Here is a 19241-nt window from a genome sequence, read left to right on the forward strand (position 1 = left end):
AGCGCGCCAGCCTCGCCGCCGCCTCTGCCGCCAGCAGAGCGCTCTGGGCGGCTCGCTCGCGGGAAGCGGGCCGAACTCCCGGCGGGCAGGCAGGCCCTCCTCCTGGGGCGAAAGCCGCAGCTGACGCAGGCGGTTCGGAAGGCGGAAGCTGCCCCGCTTCGACCGCTCAGTCAGCGCTGCGGCGCCTACACCTGGGGCCCCGACGCGCGGGCAAAGGCGCCCAGCCCGGGGCGCCCGAGGGGGCGGTCCCCGCTGGGGGCCTCCAGGCGTCCCTGAGCAACGATCCCTTCCAGGTACCTCCCCGCACTCTCCCTTCCCTCCTGTCCGGAAGCTCCCGAGGGCGGGGGTTGGTGTGGGGCCCCGGTACTTCTACGCCGCCGTGAACATCCCGCAGCCCCCAACCCCTTCCAAGTTCCTCCCCGCACTACCCCCTCCCCAGCAACGTGAAGGGGAGGGGCGTGCCCTGGGTGAGCACGCCCTCTCATGAATATTAATAAGCGCGCATGCGCCTTGCCCGGCGTGCTGGGTAGAGGTGGCCAGCCCCGGCCGCTGCTGCCAGACGGGCTCTCCGGGTCCCTCTCTGAGACCGGGCGGGCACGCGTCATTGTGTTACCTGCGGCCGGCCCGCGAGCTAGGCTGGGTTTTTTTTTCTCCCCTCCCTCCCTCCTTTTTCCATGCAGCTGATCTGAAAGGGAATAAAAGGCTGCGCATAATCGTAATAATAAAAGAAGGGGAGCGCGAGAGAAGGAAAGAAAGCCGGGAGGTGGAAGAGGAGGGGGAGCGTCTCAAAGAAGCGATCAGAATAATAAAAGGAGGCCGGGCTCTTTGCCTTCTGGAACGGGCCGCTCTTGAAAGGGCTTTTGAAAAGTGGTGTTGTTTTCCAGTCGTGCATGCTCCAATCGGCGGAGTATATTAGAGCCGGGACGCGGCGGCCGCAGGGGCAGCGGCGACGGCAGCACCGGCGGCAGCACCAGCGCGAAGAGCAGCGGCGGCGTCCCGAGTGCCCGCGGCGCGCGGCGCAGCGATGCGTTCCCCACGGACGCGCGGCCGGCCCGGGCGCCCCCTAAGCCTCCTGCTTGCCCTGCTCTGTGCCCTGCGAGCCAAGGTAGGAGCCCCTCTCCGGGCCTCCCTCCCAGCCGTCCTCTCCCTCCCCTCGCGGCGCCCTGGGCGGTTGAGCCCCGCGAGCAGGCTCGGCAGCCCTCGAGCGCCCGACTCCTCGCCCCTGCGCCCGAGCGGCTGCACCTGGGCTGAGCGCGCCAACTCCCTCACGGGAGCCCCGGCCTCCTGAGGGTGACTCCTCCAGGCCGGGCAGGGGCGCGTTCGCTCCGCTCTTGCCCCCCGGGAAGTCGTCGGATTTCTTCCGCACTCGTGCATTTTTTTTTTTTTTTTTTTTTTTGCCCCGGAATCATGTTGAGTCCTTGAACGTATTTTTGCAAAATTATTTTCACGGGGCGGGGAGTGGGAGGGAGTCGCCACCTCTATACTCGAAGAAAACAGCTTTCTCCCGCGCTGACCTTCCTCCTTACCTCGCCGGCAGGTATGTGGGGCCTCGGGTCAGTTCGAGTTGGAGATCCTGTCCATGCAGAACGTGAACGGGGAGCTGCAGAACGGGAATTGCTGCGGCGGCGCCCGGAACCCGGGAGACCGCAAGTGCACCCGCGACGAGTGTGACACATACTTCAAAGTGTGCCTCAAGGAGTATCAGTCCCGCGTCACGGCCGGGGGGCCCTGCAGCTTCGGCTCAGGGTCCACGCCTGTCATCGGGGGCAACACCTTCAACCTCAAGGCCAGCCGCGGCAACGACCGCAACCGCATCGTGCTGCCTTTCAGTTTCGCCTGGCCGGTGAGTGACTACTCGGGAAGGAGGCCGGGCGGAGACTCACACCCGCTCCTGGCCGAGCCCTGCTGTCCCTTGCGAGAGGGATTTAAAGGGCTTTGGCTTGAAACTCGGCGCTAACTGGGGAAATCTCTAGGGGTGGCGGGTGAGGGAGCCGGGACACTATAGTTAGTTCTCGGCTGGGGCAGTCGAGGTGGGTCCCGTTCCTGCTGCTGTTTGCTTAGTGCACAAAAGTGGGGATCCCAAAGGGGTTATGGGACCAGGCTCCCAGGAAGGCCGGTGTAAACTTGCAATTTGAAGTTCCCAGAGTAACCCTCCCGGCCCCAAGCCAAGAGATCGTTGTAGCTGATCTCTTTGCTTAACTAATTAAACCTGGTGCGCCGTGGAAGGCGACTCGGCGCAGTTCTGGCCTGCGAACGCCGTCCAAATTGGCAACCTCCCCTTTCCCGTGAACGGCCGGGAGGGCGGGTGTGTCCTTCCTGGAGGGTGTGGGGGAGTCCGTTTCCCGCTGCTCCCCGGGAGATTTTAGTGTGTGCGGGGGCGCTCTCCAGGCTCAGTTCAAGGGCCGGGGGCGGCCGCCGCAGGAGGAGGTTCCTGGGGCCCTCACAGAAGGTGTAGACCCGGGAACCCCCGCCCGCTGCCGGCCCCTTCCTGCCCCCGCCCCCGAGTGGTGTAGTTCTTGTGGCCTCACTTCCAGCGGTTCCCGGGCTCTGGAACAGCTGTGTTTGCAGACTTCCCCGGGAAGGGCGGGTGCACGGCCCCCGCAAGCCTTCGGGGGCCGTGCCAAGGCTTGGAAGGGGTGGTCTTCTGGAGGTAGTGCCTGCAGGTGCAAGTGATAGACCCTCATCCCCCCGCCCCATTCCGCCCCCAAAGGAGCTCGAGGCCCGGGCCCAGCTGGCAGATCCTGCAGCGAGGCCCTTGCGACATCCCAAATTGGGTGGAAGGAAGATGGGTGCGATTGCAGAAGGGGAGGAAAGGGAAATGTTGGGGGTGTGCCCTCTGCCTGGCTCCCGCTGTCCAGGAGGCATGACTCATTGCCAAGACTGGGGCTTGGCCTAGCCTGTGCTGGGAGGGTGGGTGGTGAGAGGGGGAGCTCGGTGCCCCAGAGCATTGCTTTCCACCACGTGCTCTAATGGGGTGCACTCTGCTGCCTCCTGTCCGCCGGCTTAGGCTGTGATTCTGGGAGGAGACGAGAGGGGAGAGTATCTGGCTGTGTCTGTGTATGAAGCTTGGGGTGGCTCTTAAAATCCACGATTACAGGAGCTGGCATTATAAAGTGCCCTCTGCTGTGGGTGAGATAAGACAGTTATAAAAACTGCCATGAAAAGGGGTTTATAAAAAGAAAAATTAAAACCAACACTGTCTGTGAAGCTCTCTTGAGGTCCAAGGGCTGCTTCTGTTGTGGGATTTCATTTTTACCAAGAGTATTTATCTTGTTTGTTAATCCCCTATTAGGGAGAACTTTAAGCTAAAGAGCCTGGCTACGTTTAAATCTGGCTGGCCCAAGCTGACTGTGAATACTCAAACTGCCCTTGAACGTGTGTTTGGAGTTTAGGGGGAAGGGGCCTGCAGGTGGTTCCACCCTCCTGCTGGAGGATCTGTCTGGAGCCCCTCGCTTTTCACAAGACCATAAAAGGAATCTTATTAGTGATGTGGAAAAGCAGCAGCCCGGCTGAGGCTCATTTTGGAGAGTAGGATCAGAGGGATGGCTAGCATGAAAACAAGGAGGCTTGCTCCCTAGGCTGGCCAAGGAAAAGTGACCTAGAAAAGTGCGTCTGTCTGCTTTTGACACTTGGTCAGAGAGTCCTTAATGGAAAAGGAGCGGAAATAGTGTGGGAGGGCAGGAGAGGCGATTGATTTGCATTTGCTGGTGCTCTTCTGTGGTTTCAGGCCCCACGGGTCACCAACCATGAAATAGACTCTCGGCTTTTCTCAAATGGGGGAAGACCGATGGGGCAACACTGAGAATGTGGTTCTTTTGAAGTTGGGACAAACGCATGTATCACTCATAAACAAGTCTCCGCCCTGATGCCCCAAAAAGGCCTGCTGTGAAACATAAGCTTTACTTCTCAAGAGAAATTGGAGTTTAGGTGTATTTGTTTTTCTGTATGTGGCTGGAGAAACGGCACAGTTCGTAACTTTCAAGAATGATTCCAGGCTGAGTATAAACGTAACTGAAACACTTAAGTAGCTGAGCAAGTATTTAACTAGAGAGCACAGCTTCATTTAGTTTGGCAATTAACTATGTCTTTTAAAACTGATTTCCTTGAATAGGAAATAAATGAACTTAGTACAGAATTCAAGAGATAGCAAGAAAAGGACATATGGTTAAAAACAAAACGAAACTCCGAACCACCTTGGGCTCCCAACCCCTAGCAGGCACAATTACCATTTGCATGAGTCCTCCCAAATTTGCTGACGCTGAGTGTCAGCAAAGGGTGCAGGGGTAGGTCAGTGTAGAAGGTCATGTAGTTCATGCCTTTTGTTTGGAATTATGACCCCATCCAAGCAACTGTTCATGTTCTAGAGAGGACGAGGAGGAAACGATTTGATCAGATATGAAATACAGTCCACGTTCTGGTGTGCATGTGAAAGGCTTTGTAGAAGTGGCCCTTCCTGCCATATATCATATCTGAGTATGTCCCACATGGTGTCCACTGCCCGGGCTCTGGTCTTGGGGTAGTTTTTCACCACTGGCTTCTAATTCTCATACTGTTGCTGCTCCAAGGGGCTTAACTTGCAGCAACTATCTGGATTAATGATTCTCAAATTGGGGTACCAAGTGATAAGAACATTATTGTGGGAAGTAATTGGGCTTAACAGGAAATAATTTAGGAATGACCACTTATAAATCACTGAAACGGTTAATTTGTACCTCCCAAAATTAGTGCTAAATCACAGTAGTGCCTGCTTATTAAAAATGCATTAGTGTAATTACCACTACTCATCTCCAAAAGCTTTTTGGGAACTTCAGAACCCCAGTTAGCTGTATTGCTGCATTGGTGGCCCCAGAGTGAAATGAATCTAGAGAAACGTTAGGGGAAGCAATTGGGGTATCTGGCTTATTAGCCTTGCATTTAAATCCCATTGATCCTATTAAGAGACTTGCTGAGATCAACTTAATTTTTTTTTTTTTTTTTTTTTTGGAGAATCCAATGGAACATGATTCTTCTGTATGAGGGATGCCAGCTTTGGCCCCCTTCATACTTCAGGCCTGAATGACCAATTGCCACGATGCTAATCACAATGTAATTGACAGGCCCTAACTTTTATGCCTTTTGCTGTCTTTTCCAGTCCCTGAGCTTCTGTAGATATGGTGTGGGCACATGGAGGGCTCAAGGATGGGGTTCTGATTTGACCCGCCTCCTTTCTGCAGCCAGGATTTGCATCCTGCCCGTGTGGTCAGCATGTATACAAAGAAAGAGCACATGTGTATGTATGTGCTCAGAGCAAGGGACTTCCTGCATGCGGAGAAAACGACTTTTGCCCTAAGAAGTCTACCTCAAACCAAAGGGATGAAGTGATGTGTCTGTGTTGCAACACTGGGCTTGGGGGAAAGTGAATCTGTGCTTGCTTTGAAAGAGCTGTGCTAAGTATCTGCAGAATAGCTGCTCCAAAAATGGAATCTTTATTCCAGGTACTTGGTTGCTAATATATATTTTTTTCTCTTGCAGGTGTAACCTTCTGTGTTTTCTTTCTCCTTGTTGTCTTGTTTCTTAGCAACTTATTCAAACCTCCAGTACTTATAGGAATTTGCAACCCACCAGTTCCACACCCATAATTCTACAGGGACTTAAGATGTTTTTAGAAAATGGTGAAACTTCTGGTGTGGAGGCTCTTGGGGGAGTTGAGTGGGTAAAAAGGAGAGTCAGCAGCAACTTACAGGCATGCAATCTCCCAGAAAATCAGCAATCTAAATACTGCTCAAAATCTTCACACCAAATAGTGGTGCCTTTTGGACACCTTTTAGAAAGAAGGTATGTGGGAAGTTTAGCGTGGAGAAAAAAGTTACTTAAAAAAAAAACAGCGTCAAGGTAACAAGGAGCCTTCACAGTTCCTGATCTGAAAACAGGAATGTGAGGCCTTGGCTGGATTCATATCACCCACTGGCCCCATTGTAGAAGGGCCAGAAGTTGGTCCCAATGTCCGGCTTTCAAGGTTAGTGACAATGTAAGAATGCATGATCTCTGGATGTGCATACAATTAGCGTTGTAATCCATAAATGCAAATATGGCTGCAAATTCTTCCATGGTAAACTTCTGGAAGGCATGTTGCTCTTCCACCTACCCCCATCCTTCAAGCTTAGGATCTAGGCTGCTGAGAGAAGTGACTCTTGGCTTCAGCTTTTAAATATATATATATAGAGGCCGGGCGCGGTGGCTCACGCTTGTAATCCCAGCACTTTGGGAGGCCGAGGCGGGCGGATCATGAGGTCAGGAGATCGAGACCACGGTGAAACCCCGTCTCTACTAAAAAAAAAAATACAAAAAATAAAAATATATATATATAGATATAGATAGATAGATATATCTATATCTATAGATATATCTCAAAACTTAATATTTTCTTCCAACTGTTGGAAGATATATTGGGATGAATGGAAAGTGGTGATTCTAGAATGGTGGTGGAAATGGAGGAGGGTCCTGGGTTCAGAAAAATCTCACCTTTACTTTGGTGCATGGCACTGGGTGGCTGTGTTGTGACTTCTTTGCTGATTTCTGATTACCGCATGGACCACAGCAGCCCTGTGGCTGCTGTTTTTTTTTTGTTTGTTTGTTTGTTTTTTTTATGGTGTCAGTGACATCTACCGTTGGTGCAGTGCATATGCTGGGAAGAAATTCCGCAAGGTGGCTCCCAGTAGTTAAAGGAGTACATAACTAGTCAAACATGCAGAGTCCTCCACCAGCTCAACCCAGTTTTTATGCACTTTTGGTAAATAAATAGAAAGGCTTCTTGTTCAGGCTTGCTCTGTGTGAACCAGACCGTTGTGCTTGGCTGGCTTCTCGGTATTCTATCTATTAACCTCGCCACCCTTTTGTAACTGGTGCATTTAATTATCAGTGGGATGCTTTTCAAACAGGTAAGGGTAATGATGGGAAAGGGGGTGCGGATGTCTCATTGAGAGTCACAAATCTGGATATGAGCTTTGGGGCCCCTTGGTGAGCCTTTGAGGTGGGCTTTGATGAGAAAATCACCCTTTGTAACCAGATCGGACTCTATTGACATGTCAAGCCCTACAGACTTGATTGCTTTCTGTGCCTGAAGTCTTAGCCTAGATGCTATAGGATAGTTGTCCTTTCTTATCTCACTTTCCCAAAAACCCACTGGCATCGTGGGCATGAGTACGTGTGCGTGTGCCCACACATGGACTCCCTGCAACCTTTTCTGCTTAATATGTTTTGTGACTGGAATATTTTATACTCTGGCCACCCAGACACAGGCAGGACAATAGAGTTGGCCGAATTGACTGAAATGAGGATTATGGAGAATAATGGGGCCTCTCCAAAAATAATGCTAATACAGGACAAGCGACAGGAAGCAACAGTTGAGTCAGCAGAGCTCAGGGCCCCTGACAAACCCCGGGAGCCGACTGACTGTGCACAATGGCCGCGTTGGCACGTCGGGCATTCCCAGGATGTGCGTGCCGCCGGCGGGCCTGCCCGTCGCAGCAGCCTGGGGTTTTGGACGCCGCACGCGTGCCGTTTGGATGGCAGTTTATTTGTGTCCGTCAGCTTGGCAGGAGGGGAGGCAGCCGCTTCTCAGGGCTTGGTTTGGCTGTCACTGTTGCCAGGAAAAGGAAGCTCCCGGCTGCCAACACAATTACCTTTGTTTCTTACATCCCCCCTTCTTAATGTGGCAATTAAGTGCTTACCGCTCTGCCCAGTGCCAAGGTAACCGCCGTGGAGTGGGACAGGGCAGAGAACACAACCTTGGCACAGCAGCCTAAGTGTGGAGGGCGGGAGGAGGTGCAGGGGCCCCAGCCTTGCTGGGAGCCTGGTGGCCCTTGGATGCCTTGGGGCTTTGATGCCAGGGCTCTCCTCTAGGTAGAATTCCACAGAAATCTTCCAAAAAGCAAGTCCGAAGGCTGACCGTTCTTCTTTGATGCCACACCAGAATGGGAACCAGCTGCCAGGTTTCCAGATTTCCTTGGGCTTGGAGCTGGGAAGGGGCTGAAGTGACTCACTTTGCAAATCCAGACTGAAGATCTGTTTGCTACCCCTCCCTCCTGTGTGGCCTCCACAGTATTGTTCTGGAAAACATAAGGAAAAAAGATGAAAGCCAGGTGACTCTTCGACAGAGTCTTGGTTCTGTAGTCTGAAACCAAGAAAAACCCAGGTATTTGCTTTTGTTGTTGTTTTGCTGTATAAACTTAAGTTTGAACACTTGCCTTTCCAAGCCCTCCTGGGATGGAGGACTCAGCCTCTACTGGGGGTCAGAGTTGCAGTGGCTGCTTGTATGTGACTTCGGCATAGTGGATTTGCTGCTCTGTGGCCTGGTCCCTGCTTTGATGGCATGAGGCACACCTCATGGTTCTCATGAGGCACATCCTCGTGGTCTGGGATCTCAGTGCCTGGGTGTATGTTCAGGGATGTACAGAGGTCAAGCGTGGGCCTGGGAAAAATTAAAGTTCTCTAGCAACTAATAATCATTGTTAAATTATCTTGATTGCTGATCTATAGTGTGGGGATGGAGTGGGAGGTTGATTGCCTCCTAATAGGAGCCTTGGAGGGAATCCTTTTTCTCTGGATTCCTCCTGCGCCAGGAGACCCTAATCCCCTCCCTGAAACAGACAGGAAAAAAAGTCCAGGCTTTGTTGCTGTCACTGTAGCTCCCTGCCCTCACCCTGTCTCTGCCTCTGAGAAAGAAGGGCAGTTCATGGAAAATCACAGAGCCAGACACATAGGGCTGCGTGCAATTCTTTTCTCTCCAGGTGGGGTGATGTTGGTCAGCAACTTCTGAGGTTTTCCCAGTTCTGGCAAGGATGAGCCTGGTAGACTGCTTGGTCTTCCAAGTTCTTGTGCAAGACCTAAGGATGCCTTCCTCTTTGAGTATTAAACCGAGTTAGTACTGCCATGCTAGCTCAGTCCCGGCACCTTCCCTTGCAGTGGGGTTTGTGGGTATTATGTGTTTAGCGCTTGTGCAAGTCTGTCAAAACTCCTGGTATCAATGCATTTAATCAGAGGATTAATTACAACAATATTGTTAAAGTGGAGGACGTGGGCCTCAACGTGACCAGCAAATGAAGGGCTTAATTATACAGAATCAGCCACACATCTGGCCTCATTTTGACTGTGCTCTTACCTCAAATCAGTAGAGGAATATAATTTCTTGCTGCTCTTAGGGAAGAGTCCTGTAATTTGCAGGAAGTCCTAAGAAACTTAAAGAGGCTGTAAATAAGGTATAACTTTCGCTAATAAAATAGTAACAACAGCAATGAATTTGGACCTGTGGCCACTAACAGGAGACGGCTGGGTATGTGCCCCGGCTTGCCCGGTTTTGCTTGCTTTTCTGAGCATTTTCCCACAGTTATCAGTGAACGAAATGGAATCCTACTCTGCTTTGAGTATGAAACATATTTCGGCTGAATTCCAAGGCAGGGTCTATCACAAGATATTTTTATATGCAGAGATGACCTGCTGTGTCACTGTGAGAGCACTAAGCTGGCCTTGAGTTATGAATGAAACTCCCTTTTACCCTCCCCTTTTCTCTTTTTCCTTTATCTTATAGGTGCCTTCTCTTCTCTTGGCAGCAGTGTGCTTCTGGTGGCACAGCACGGTATTATTTAATCTATACACGCTTCTGTTTCCTATGGCTTGGTTTCTGACACAGCAAAGCAGGGATTCATAACCCAGTTCATGTTCCTTGTCTACCCCACCTGCCTTGAGTACATTTCTTCAGTGCCAAGATAGCAGAAGCTTCATTTAAACGCTGGTGTTTTGTGAGACTGACCTTACTGTAAATTACAAAGGAAAATTTTAGAAAAGGAGGGAATTTGCTAATAGCTTAGGTTTGGCTGGGGGTGGAGAGGTGGAATTCTGAGATAAGCTTGGAAGATAAAAGGTGCCTTCAGTTTAACAGCTGGCATCTTGCCAGTATCCAGGGAATTTGTTTAGTTAGTAACTCTGATTATTCTTGGAATGTTAGATCTTATTAACAGATAAGTTCATCAATAAATATAACCCATGGGTGTGCGGTTGTTTCTCCCTTTGTACTTTCTTCCCTGGGATCTGCCCCCAACTCCACCGCCCAAGTGAGGTTGACTTCTTTGTCTTGCAGAGTCGCTTTGCATCTACCCCCTCCTGTTTCCTAGAGTTACCCGATACTTGTGGGAGCCAGGATGGTCTCACACAGAGCTTTCAAAGGGGTTCTAAAAAGGAAAAGGGGGCCTCCCTAGAGACTGCCTCACCAGGGCCCAAAGTGTAACCTTAGCAATACCCCCTCGGTACAAATACCTGGTTAGGTTAGCTTAGAATACATTCTGTGTGTGTGTGTGTGTGTGTGTGTGTGTGTGTGTGTGTGTGTGTTTCCTCATGCACTAGGGTCGGGGTCTGGAAAGTTTTGGGAAACTATATGCTAAATACTCTCATATCATATGGTGAGGTGGCATTTCCTGATCTCAACTTTGAGCTGCCTGCATGCATATTGACCCCAGTGCGTCCCTGCCAGGTGAAAGGAGTCATTTGTCAACCTGGGAAGAGTGCTGACAAAGGAAGGGGAGTTGGTTTGGATTTAAACATCCAGGAACTCAATGCAACAACCAACAGAATTTTTATTTTGGCATTATGGTTTTGTGTGGTGGGGTATTCTGGGAGGCCAAGAATGTACGAGATTTTGGAGAGTCGACCCTGTTTCTGAATTGCTAAATTGTTTGTATGTCTTGCAGAGGTCCTATACGTTGCTTGTGGAGGCGTGGGATTCCAGTAATGACACCGTGCGTAAGTATCGCTTCTGTGGACTTTTCTCTAAACACACGTGGAAGTGTGGGGCTTGGCCAACCAGTTGGAGCTGGATCTGTCTCCTTAGTACTTAGGATTTCTGCCACCCCTTGCCTTCTGTTCTCCCCTGCACCCCAGAGTGAACCTGTCAGTGGAATGTATTCCTTAACTTTTCTAGAATTTTTGCTTGGACTATTAAGTGGCCAGAACAGACTCCCAGTTAACTCATTCCCTGATTATGAAACCTAGATTATCCTTCGGGATAGATATCTTAATGGTTTTACAACTTTAAAACCTTGTAGGCTGCTAAAGGATCAAAGTAGTGACTTTTTAAAAGTCCATTTAAACTTTGAGTGTTTAATCTCTCATCAGAAAGATAAAGCCATAAAGGTGGTGCTGGGCTCTAGAGACCGACCTTGAATTTCACTTGGTGGGCAGGTGAGCTTCTAGCCTGCCCGGGTTTCCCACACTGCTCCACAAACCTTTCATTGAAGCGGAATTCCAGAGCTTCACACAGCCATTACCTGCCTTGTCCTTTTCTGAAAGATGGCTCTGTTTTCAGTGCAGGTTGCCTTTCAGGACTCTGAGGGGTCGGTTTTGGTGGATAAGCCATGGAGGGTGTGATTGAAATGACACAGTCTGGCTGACAAAGTAGTCTTGCTCTTTAATTGTAACTTTACAATGTTTTCACTCACGAGCCGAAACTTCAAATTCCCTTTCTGCCAGCAGAGTTTGGGTTGCGGTCGCTGGAAAACTTGATGTGCACTGAAATCTCTTGGTCTGTGCATGAGGAAGAGTGGATCCAGCTTCTTGTCTTGGCTGTCTGTTCTCTGAATGCCTTGTACTTTTTGCTTTTCTATCTTACCATTTTTTTTTGTTTGCTTTCACTGTGAGTAACATCTTTTCCTCTTTCCTTGCCTTGCTTTTTTGCTGACAGAAAATGGTGAATGCCCACTGTGGGTGCAGTGAGGGCTGGGTGCCTGCTACGTGGGCAGCTTCCACCTGTGGCTGGCTTATTGGGCCACTTGGAGCCACAGAATCATTGCTGAGCCCCGATGTGCCAGAGAGTCCCAGGCCATTTGGGTCACTCTTCTAGCTTGGGAATCTTAAGTCCAGCTTTTTGGATGTCATCCTCCCTGGAGGGGAGCTCATGAAAGTCCAAGGTTCGAGTCTTCCTCCCCAGAGGGCTAGCCCGTAATGCCGTAGGGGGTGCGTGTGGGGGTGGCAGGGAAGCTCTGTCAGCCTTGGCTATGGCTGATGCCAGTCAGGGTCACAGACACCTGTTTGTTCTCCCCTCCCTGCCACAAACATTGAGGACTGTGAACATTATGTCACTGTGACCTGCTTACAATGGTAACTAAGCGTTAGGCAGAGGGGGTTGGGGGGGAGGAGACATAGGCTCTTCTGTAATATTATGGTGTCGGCATGGTGTGCTTTCCCCTCCCTTTTAGCTATTAAAACAATCCACCCGGTAGAGTGAACAGCTTGAGGGTGATCCTGGCCTGTGATAAGAGCCGGGTCAGTATACTTGTTAGGGACATGTGAGACACCTCCCCGCCACACTGCAGCATTCGCAGAACCTTTCTTGGGCCTCCTGTCACCTCGCAGGTCAGGGAGTCATGTCCCTTGGGAACCCAGGGCTTGTCCAGAGCTACCCACAGTTGTCTGCATTTCCAGGTAGCCCGATTTTGGGGTTCTAGGATGTTTCATCTCCTGGGGGGGTAACCAAATCCCTGGAAGAGGACAAGAAAGACTGGGGTAGGAATAAAGTTCTTTTAAACCTCAAGGGTGCCCATTGCAGGTTATCAAAATTCACTTCGTGAACCCTGAAGAGGGGGATGGGTTTGGTGGAAATGGTTTCTCCACTTGCCTATTTGGCCTCTTTTATGACGCTTCCAAGGAATCCTGAATTCAGCACAGTCAAAACCAAACTCAGGATCTTCTCTTGCCAAAAGCAGTTCCTTCCCCAGGGCCTCTTCTGGGTGTCTGGCACCGATATTTGAACACTCATTGCCATAAGCCAGAAATATGGAAGGCGATCTGTGTACCCCCTCTCCGTTAGCATCCATACCTAGTCCACCTCCAAGTTCTGAAAACTCTCTCCAGCTCTTCACTTGAATCCGCCTGCCTTCTGCCACTGCCCTGGTCCAAGTCACCATCTGCTTATGACTGAACTTAGAGTAGCCTCCGTCTGGTCCACCTTTATCTGCTGTGACTCACCTCTAGTGCTTTCTGCATTCTTCTGCCATCCTGGTTTTTTCCGAGCCATAACATTTGCTTGTCACCCTTATGAAAAACCAACCACTTGGTGGCCTTCTGTTGCTCTTGGGACAGATCTTCATGTGGCCCACAAGGCTCTGTGCAGCCCAGCTTTGTCTCCCTGCCAGCCTTGTCTTACACACCATGTTGTCCATCGCATCTGTAGCCTGGCCATACCCTAGCAGTTGCCTTTCTGTCCTCAACTACATCACATGCTCTCTGGCCTCAGGACCTTTGCACATGCTGTTTCTGCTACCTGGAGTGTTTTGTTCCTTTCTTCACCCTCAGCCACTCCCTCTGGACCGCACTCCACAGGGCAGAAGCTGAGGATGTTCAGAAGCCCAAATGGAGTTGGCTGCCCTGTGGGACCCAAGCGAGTTGTAAACATTCTGGCTTCAGATGTAAATCAAAGGCAGAGCCCTGAGTTTTAGGGCAGAGAATTCCTTCTATCAGCTCTGCAGTGAGCCCTCACAGGCAGACTCGGGCCCAAATATAGCCTAGGTGCTGTTTATGTATTTGAAAGTATTTAAGGCTGGTCCTTCTGTCATCGGTCCTCTAAAGTCTTTTATCACATTTTGGGACTGTGGTATACAGAGTTCCAAATTTCTTTCTCCCCTGGAGCAAATGGTTTCAGCTTACTGTAATGCATAATAGACATGTAAGCATAAATAGGCACACTTCAGACCAGGTTTTCCCTGTAGCTTAGCTTTCTTGGCTGAGGCCCCCTTCCAGGTTTTCGGGTTGGTGTGGTCCCAGGTTATGCTCAGACTCGCCCTTCATCACCTCCTCCTTGGCCTGTGAGGTGGTCATGGGTTCTTCGTGATTCATCTTCGTGGCACTGGGGATTGCAGGGGGGCATGGTGACGTCCTTTTCCAATCACAAGGCTGGACTGCCAAGCGAACTGCCACGGATACCTTTCCAGCGCCTCAAGCTGAAGGGAAGCGTGATCAGGAAGCAGGCAGCAGATGTATTTGAACCCAGACACGCTCGACCCCCCACCCCCGAGCAGGTGTGAAATTATGTATGCGGCTCCATAGCTCCACTGAGGATTCTGAAGTGATCCTCTGCACGACACTTCCCGGAAATAAGTGGAACGCTTCCTGCGTGACTGAAAAGTACATATCAGTCCTGCACACCTAGGATTGCCCTGGACTCTTGTCTGAACTGTTTGTTGTTGATACCAGCCTCAGAAGCTGGATGCCTTTGAGCCGTGGCTAGTGTGTTTAACCGATCCCTTTTATGAAGATCTTGTAAGCACGTGGTAATAGCCCACTGTGCTTTTTAACTGAACCAGCAGAGCAAACACAGTTAATGGAGAGACATTTTTGTCATTCCTTGGCCTCTGTTTATTTGCAATAATGAGTGAAGTGTTACCTGCAAGTGGTTCAGTGCGTGCCGGGGTGTCAGGCTGCAGGGATGTGAGCTTGTCCAAGGCTTGTCTTGCCCACGCAGCAGTTTGAGAGCCCCAGAGGGTGAACGCTGGGGCCCTGGTGGAAGTGGTGTGTGGATGAAGCCACCCAGGAGTCCCTTCTCTCATGGTCACCTACAGGGCTTGCATCACTTTGTAAAAGAGCATGGGCCTGAGGCCTAGAAAAACAGCCATGTGGGTGGGTAAGAATCACCAAGACATTGCAAGTCGGTTCTAACTGTCTCTCCAAGATGGCCTTGAATTTGACAAGGTGATGAAGAGTTGGTGCTGGCAGGTTGAAGAAAACAAACACAAAACCAGGTTGGGGTGCTGACTTAGTGCCTTGCTGCCGTTTCAGATCCCTCCCCTGAACTGCTGGCACCTGATGTTTGAGCTATTTTTGTTCCTGTCTCTTCTCAAACTAGATCATAAGTGGCCTCGGGGCAGGGACTACATACTCCTGAGAGCTGCTTGAGCTCGAGGTGTTTATTTTCCTCAGTAAGCATTTTTTTCAGGAGCATGACTTGGCTCAAAAAAAAAAAAACCCTCCCCTCAATTTACCTGTGTCTAAACTTTGGTGAATTATTCTCCCATCTGCCTTCTGGGCAGAGGAGAGAGGTGGAATGCATCAAGTTCAAGGTGTTGGTATTTAAGAGCTGGCTTTAAAGGTTGCCATGTTAACAATTGTAAAAAAAAAAAAAAATGTAACTCAATCCTCTCCTTGGCTTCCAGTTAAGAGTTTTGAAATGGACAAAAAGCTTTTCTGAGCAAGACATAAAACTCTAAAACCAGAAATGATTGCTGACCTTTATCTGGAATAATGAAATTTCGTCAAGAGCAACATTCCATAGGGAGCTACTTTCTCTCATATGTAAAGAGCACTTGCAAGTCAGTGTGGCAATGTGATAGAAAAGTTGGCAGAGGAGAGAAGCTGTTGCTGTTCACAGGAACAAATATAAATGGTTTTGTAACTACCAGAAAGGGCTCTCGCCATCACTTAATTAAATGCTAATTAAATGAGATACCTCTTTACCTATCAGGCATAGATTAGAAGGTTTGACAATGTACAACTTTGGCAGTGTTACTGGGAAACACAGCTTCCTGGGTGGTGGGAGGACAGACTGGGTAGTTTGAGACTGTGGACAGAGGTTGATTGGTTGTGCACAGACTCTGATTCAGCACTTCCATTGCTAGAGTGTCTCATTGTGGGAACCATACACAGGCAGATACATTCAAGGAATGCTCACTGTGGCTTTGTTTAATAGTAAGAAGCCCAAACGACTCACATGCACACATGTCAGGGACTAGGTAAATTATTTATCGGTGTTTCCAGACAATGAAATACTGTGTACCCATTAAAGAAGGTAAATAAGTGGTAACAGGTTGTCTCTGGGTAGGGGCATAAACTTTTCATTTCTTTGCCTTTTTGTACAATGGATAGAATTTTGTAGCACGTGCATATGTTTTTATTTTAAAAAGCCAAAATGGTCAGGGAAGAAGGCTCCAATGTGAATGTTAATGCAGTTCATCACTTTGTCTCTAGAACCTGACAGTATCATTGAAAAGGCTTCTCATTCGGGCATGATCAACCCCAGCCGGCAGTGGCAGACGCTGAAGCAGAACACGGGCGTTGCCCACTTTGAGTATCAGATCCGCGTGACCTGTGATGACTACTACTATGGCTTTGGCTGCAATAAGTTCTGCCGCCCCAGAGATGACTTCTTTGGACACTACGCCTGTGACCAGAATGGCAACAAAACTTGCATGGAAGGCTGGATGGGCCCCGAATGTAACAGAGGTGTGTGTGTGTGTGTGTGTGTGTGTGTGTGTGTGTGCATGTGCACGTGTGCCTGTTGCTTTTAGTGTCCATTTATCACCCCGCCAGCAGGCAGGTGGCATGTGGCTATCTCAGGTGGGGTGGGATTTTGACTGTTATTCTGGGCCTGCAGCATGAAGATGGTGAGTGCAGAAGATGCTGTCGGTGTCCCATCCAGATCCCCTTTACTGGCATCCCCATCCCCCAGGTGCTGTGTTGGCTGCCAACAGCTCACAGCTGCTCCTTCTCAGGAGACTCGTCCTTGGCCAAACCCGTGCATGCCCCATTCCTCCAGCTCACAGTCAGTGATTGACAGACATAGGGGCTACAAAGCCCAGCTTCCTTTGCCTTAAAACAGTAGTACAATTTGCACTCTAGAGCTTACCCTGGGATTAGGCTGAAATCAGACTCCAGTTGAGACCATGTTCTTGCTCAGCTCTTTCCCCTACCCCATCTGCTTCCCTCAATTCCTTCTACCTATGTCCAGATCCCCTTCTCAGACTCTGCTTCTAAGGAACTTGACCCAAAATAGATCCAGACAGGACTAGGTTAGCCCAGTTGATGTCTGAACAGGCAATCCTATAGGAAATGATAGCCCCTGCATTCGGGGTAGCCTTGCAGCAAGTTTTCACTGGGCATCTTTGGGGGCACGGCATTGACGGGGAGAGGTATGTGGTTAGCTCAGGCTTTCCTACTGGTGCAGAACTGAGCGCACTTTTAGACTCTGTGCTGTCTACTGTCCCAGTCCCTTTATAGAATTCAGTGATTCCAATTCATAGCAACTTGATGGGTAATTCTGTTAATTGTATAATATCTCCTCATGAGCAATAATGTACTCTGCTTATTTTACATGATAATTAGGTAAATTCTTTTGATAAACTCAATTTCAAAGTGAGTTTTTCAGCCATGACAGAGGGGTGGGGCTTGGGGGAAGGAATTTGCAGGTCTCCCTGGTAGTACTACTGCTTTCTTTAATAATTGGAGACAAGAGTTTAAAAAGGATGGCATTTCTGAAATTCAAATGAAAAGGGGAATCGATCAACATATTTTAGGGTGTTTTAAAAATTAAACGACCTAACGCTTAGTGTGGGTTTTTTGTTCGGTGTTTTTTTTTTAAATGAGGTGCTCACTTTGTCACCCATGAGAGCAAATCATGGCTCATTGGAGCCTTGAACCCCTGGGCTCAAGTGATCCTCCTGCCTCAGCCTCCCAAGTAGCTGGGACTATAGGCACATGCCACCACACCCAGCTTTTTTATTTTGTATAGAGTCTTGCTATGTTGTTGAGGCTGGTCTCGAACTCCTGGCCTGAAGCTATCCTTCTGCCTCAACCTCCCAAAGTGTTGGGTTTATAGGCATGAGCCACTGTGCCTGGTCTTATAAACTGACATTTTTTAAAAAGTTACTTTTTTTTTTTTTTTAAAGGCTGAGGCTCATCTGAATTTGTCCTGGTGGGATGGGGAAGGATTATCTATACCTTTTTTTCTTCTAATGAAAAAGGTGTGGGCAGAATGGAAGCTGACCAAGCTCTGCTCAAGGAGCCAGGGTAGCTGTGGTTTAGAGAGGCTGGACGAAGGTCCCCCTTCCCTCATCAACTTGTCTGCATTTTGTCCCCAAACAATATCATGTTTTCAGAATCTGCTAACAAGGCCTTGAAGTTTAAAGCTGGTTTTGTTATTTGCGCCCCTCCCATCTTCCTCTCCTTACAAGGGAACTGATATGAGATCTATTAAAATCGTGGAATTTGCAGACTTTAATGCAATGGGCCATTCTCATGACCGTGGCGATGCGAGGAACAGGCAGTGTGCTGACACGCCCTTCTCTGTTTTTTACAGCTATTTGCCGACAAGGCTGCAGTCCCAAGCATGGGTCTTGCAAACTCCCGGGTGACTGCAGGTAAATAAACTGGTCTTTTGTGAGATTTCTTTTAATTTTCCTTTATGTAAGAGAGGAACTGACTTTATTGTGACTATGCCTCTGTTTTCCTTGAAGAACAAGAAAGCTTTTTTAAAAAAAAAATTCAGATAGACACATCCGAAGCTTATTAAATTATACCAGCTGTCTGGTGGAATGCACATACCACTTCTCTCTTGGAATAAAAAGAAACTCTTTGGGCATAGCCAGTGACTTCATGTATTAACTGTTCTGTAAATTGATAACACATTTTTATAATCTTCCCTTACTGTGCTGATGGGCTAGATGGAGGGATGTGGGCTTGTTTCTTTGCATCTCTCTCCTCTTCCACCAAGGCTTTCTTCTCCCAGCCCCCTCCCCCACTTTTCCCATCAATAGGCGAAAGTTCAGCATTCTTTAGAATGGGATTAGTCCAATCTCCTGGCCCCTTTGCAGGCGGGAGCTGGGTTGGTGCTGAGAGGTTAATGGCTGCCCTGGAATCTTGTCAGTTGAGCCTGATGAATGTAGACTTTTGCTGCAGTCCTTTGAAGTCTGTTCCTTTATGGTCCAGGAACAATGCAGAAGCCAAAGGGAGGCCTGCCCTGACCACTTCACGATGGCGGGTTTTGGAACCTCTTGAAATTTATATTATGCCAATTTGGAAAAGGCTTATTTCGGGAAATATTGTTGGTGTCTGTGGTGTTTTTGGCAGTCTTATGCTTTACTCTCCCTCCTCCCAAATTTTAAGGAGTAACACTAAAATGAATCCTTTGAGCCTGTCACTTTTGCCCCCAAAGCTACTCTGACATGAGTAAAGGGAACTTATGAAACATAGGCTAAACCAGTATGTCCCAAACTAATGTTATTTGGGGCTCTTATTAAAATGCACGTCCTGAGTCTATAGGTTTGGGCTGAGCCCAGGTTTCTGCATTTCTAACAAGCTCCCAAGCGATGCTGCTGATGGGACCATCAGCAATCACTGCCCCCAAACCTCAGTACTCAAAGTGTAACTTCCAGAATTAACAAGGGAGCTGTTAAAATGCAGGTTCGTGGGCTCCACCCACATCCATAGAATCCTAGTCCTTGGTTTGG

The 19241-nt window shown here is 49.1% G+C and overlaps 1 protein-coding gene across 1 annotated transcript in view; it reads left to right on the forward strand.

Moving 5' to 3' along the window:
- Nucleotides 1–557: 557 nt before the first annotated feature.
- Nucleotides 558–19241, forward strand: part of JAG1 (jagged canonical Notch ligand 1) — a 35076-nt gene continuing 16392 nt past the window's right edge. Inside the window, exons 1-5 of the mRNA XM_032142268.2 lie at nucleotides 558–1105; nucleotides 1538–1843; nucleotides 10722–10773; nucleotides 15985–16239; nucleotides 18092–18152. Of these exons, the coding sequence (XP_031998159.1) occupies nucleotides 1025–1105; nucleotides 1538–1843; nucleotides 10722–10773; nucleotides 15985–16239; nucleotides 18092–18152 (755 nt within the window). The 5' untranslated portion in view covers nucleotides 558–1024. The remainder of the gene's footprint in view (nucleotides 1106–1537; nucleotides 1844–10721; nucleotides 10774–15984; nucleotides 16240–18091; nucleotides 18153–19241) is intronic.

The sequence above is a fragment of the Hylobates moloch genome, unplaced genomic scaffold, assembly GCF_009828535.3.
Source record: "Hylobates moloch isolate HMO894 unplaced genomic scaffold, HMol_V3 SCAFFOLD_21, whole genome shotgun sequence".
Classification (NCBI taxonomy): domain Eukaryota; kingdom Metazoa; phylum Chordata; class Mammalia; order Primates; family Hylobatidae; genus Hylobates; species Hylobates moloch.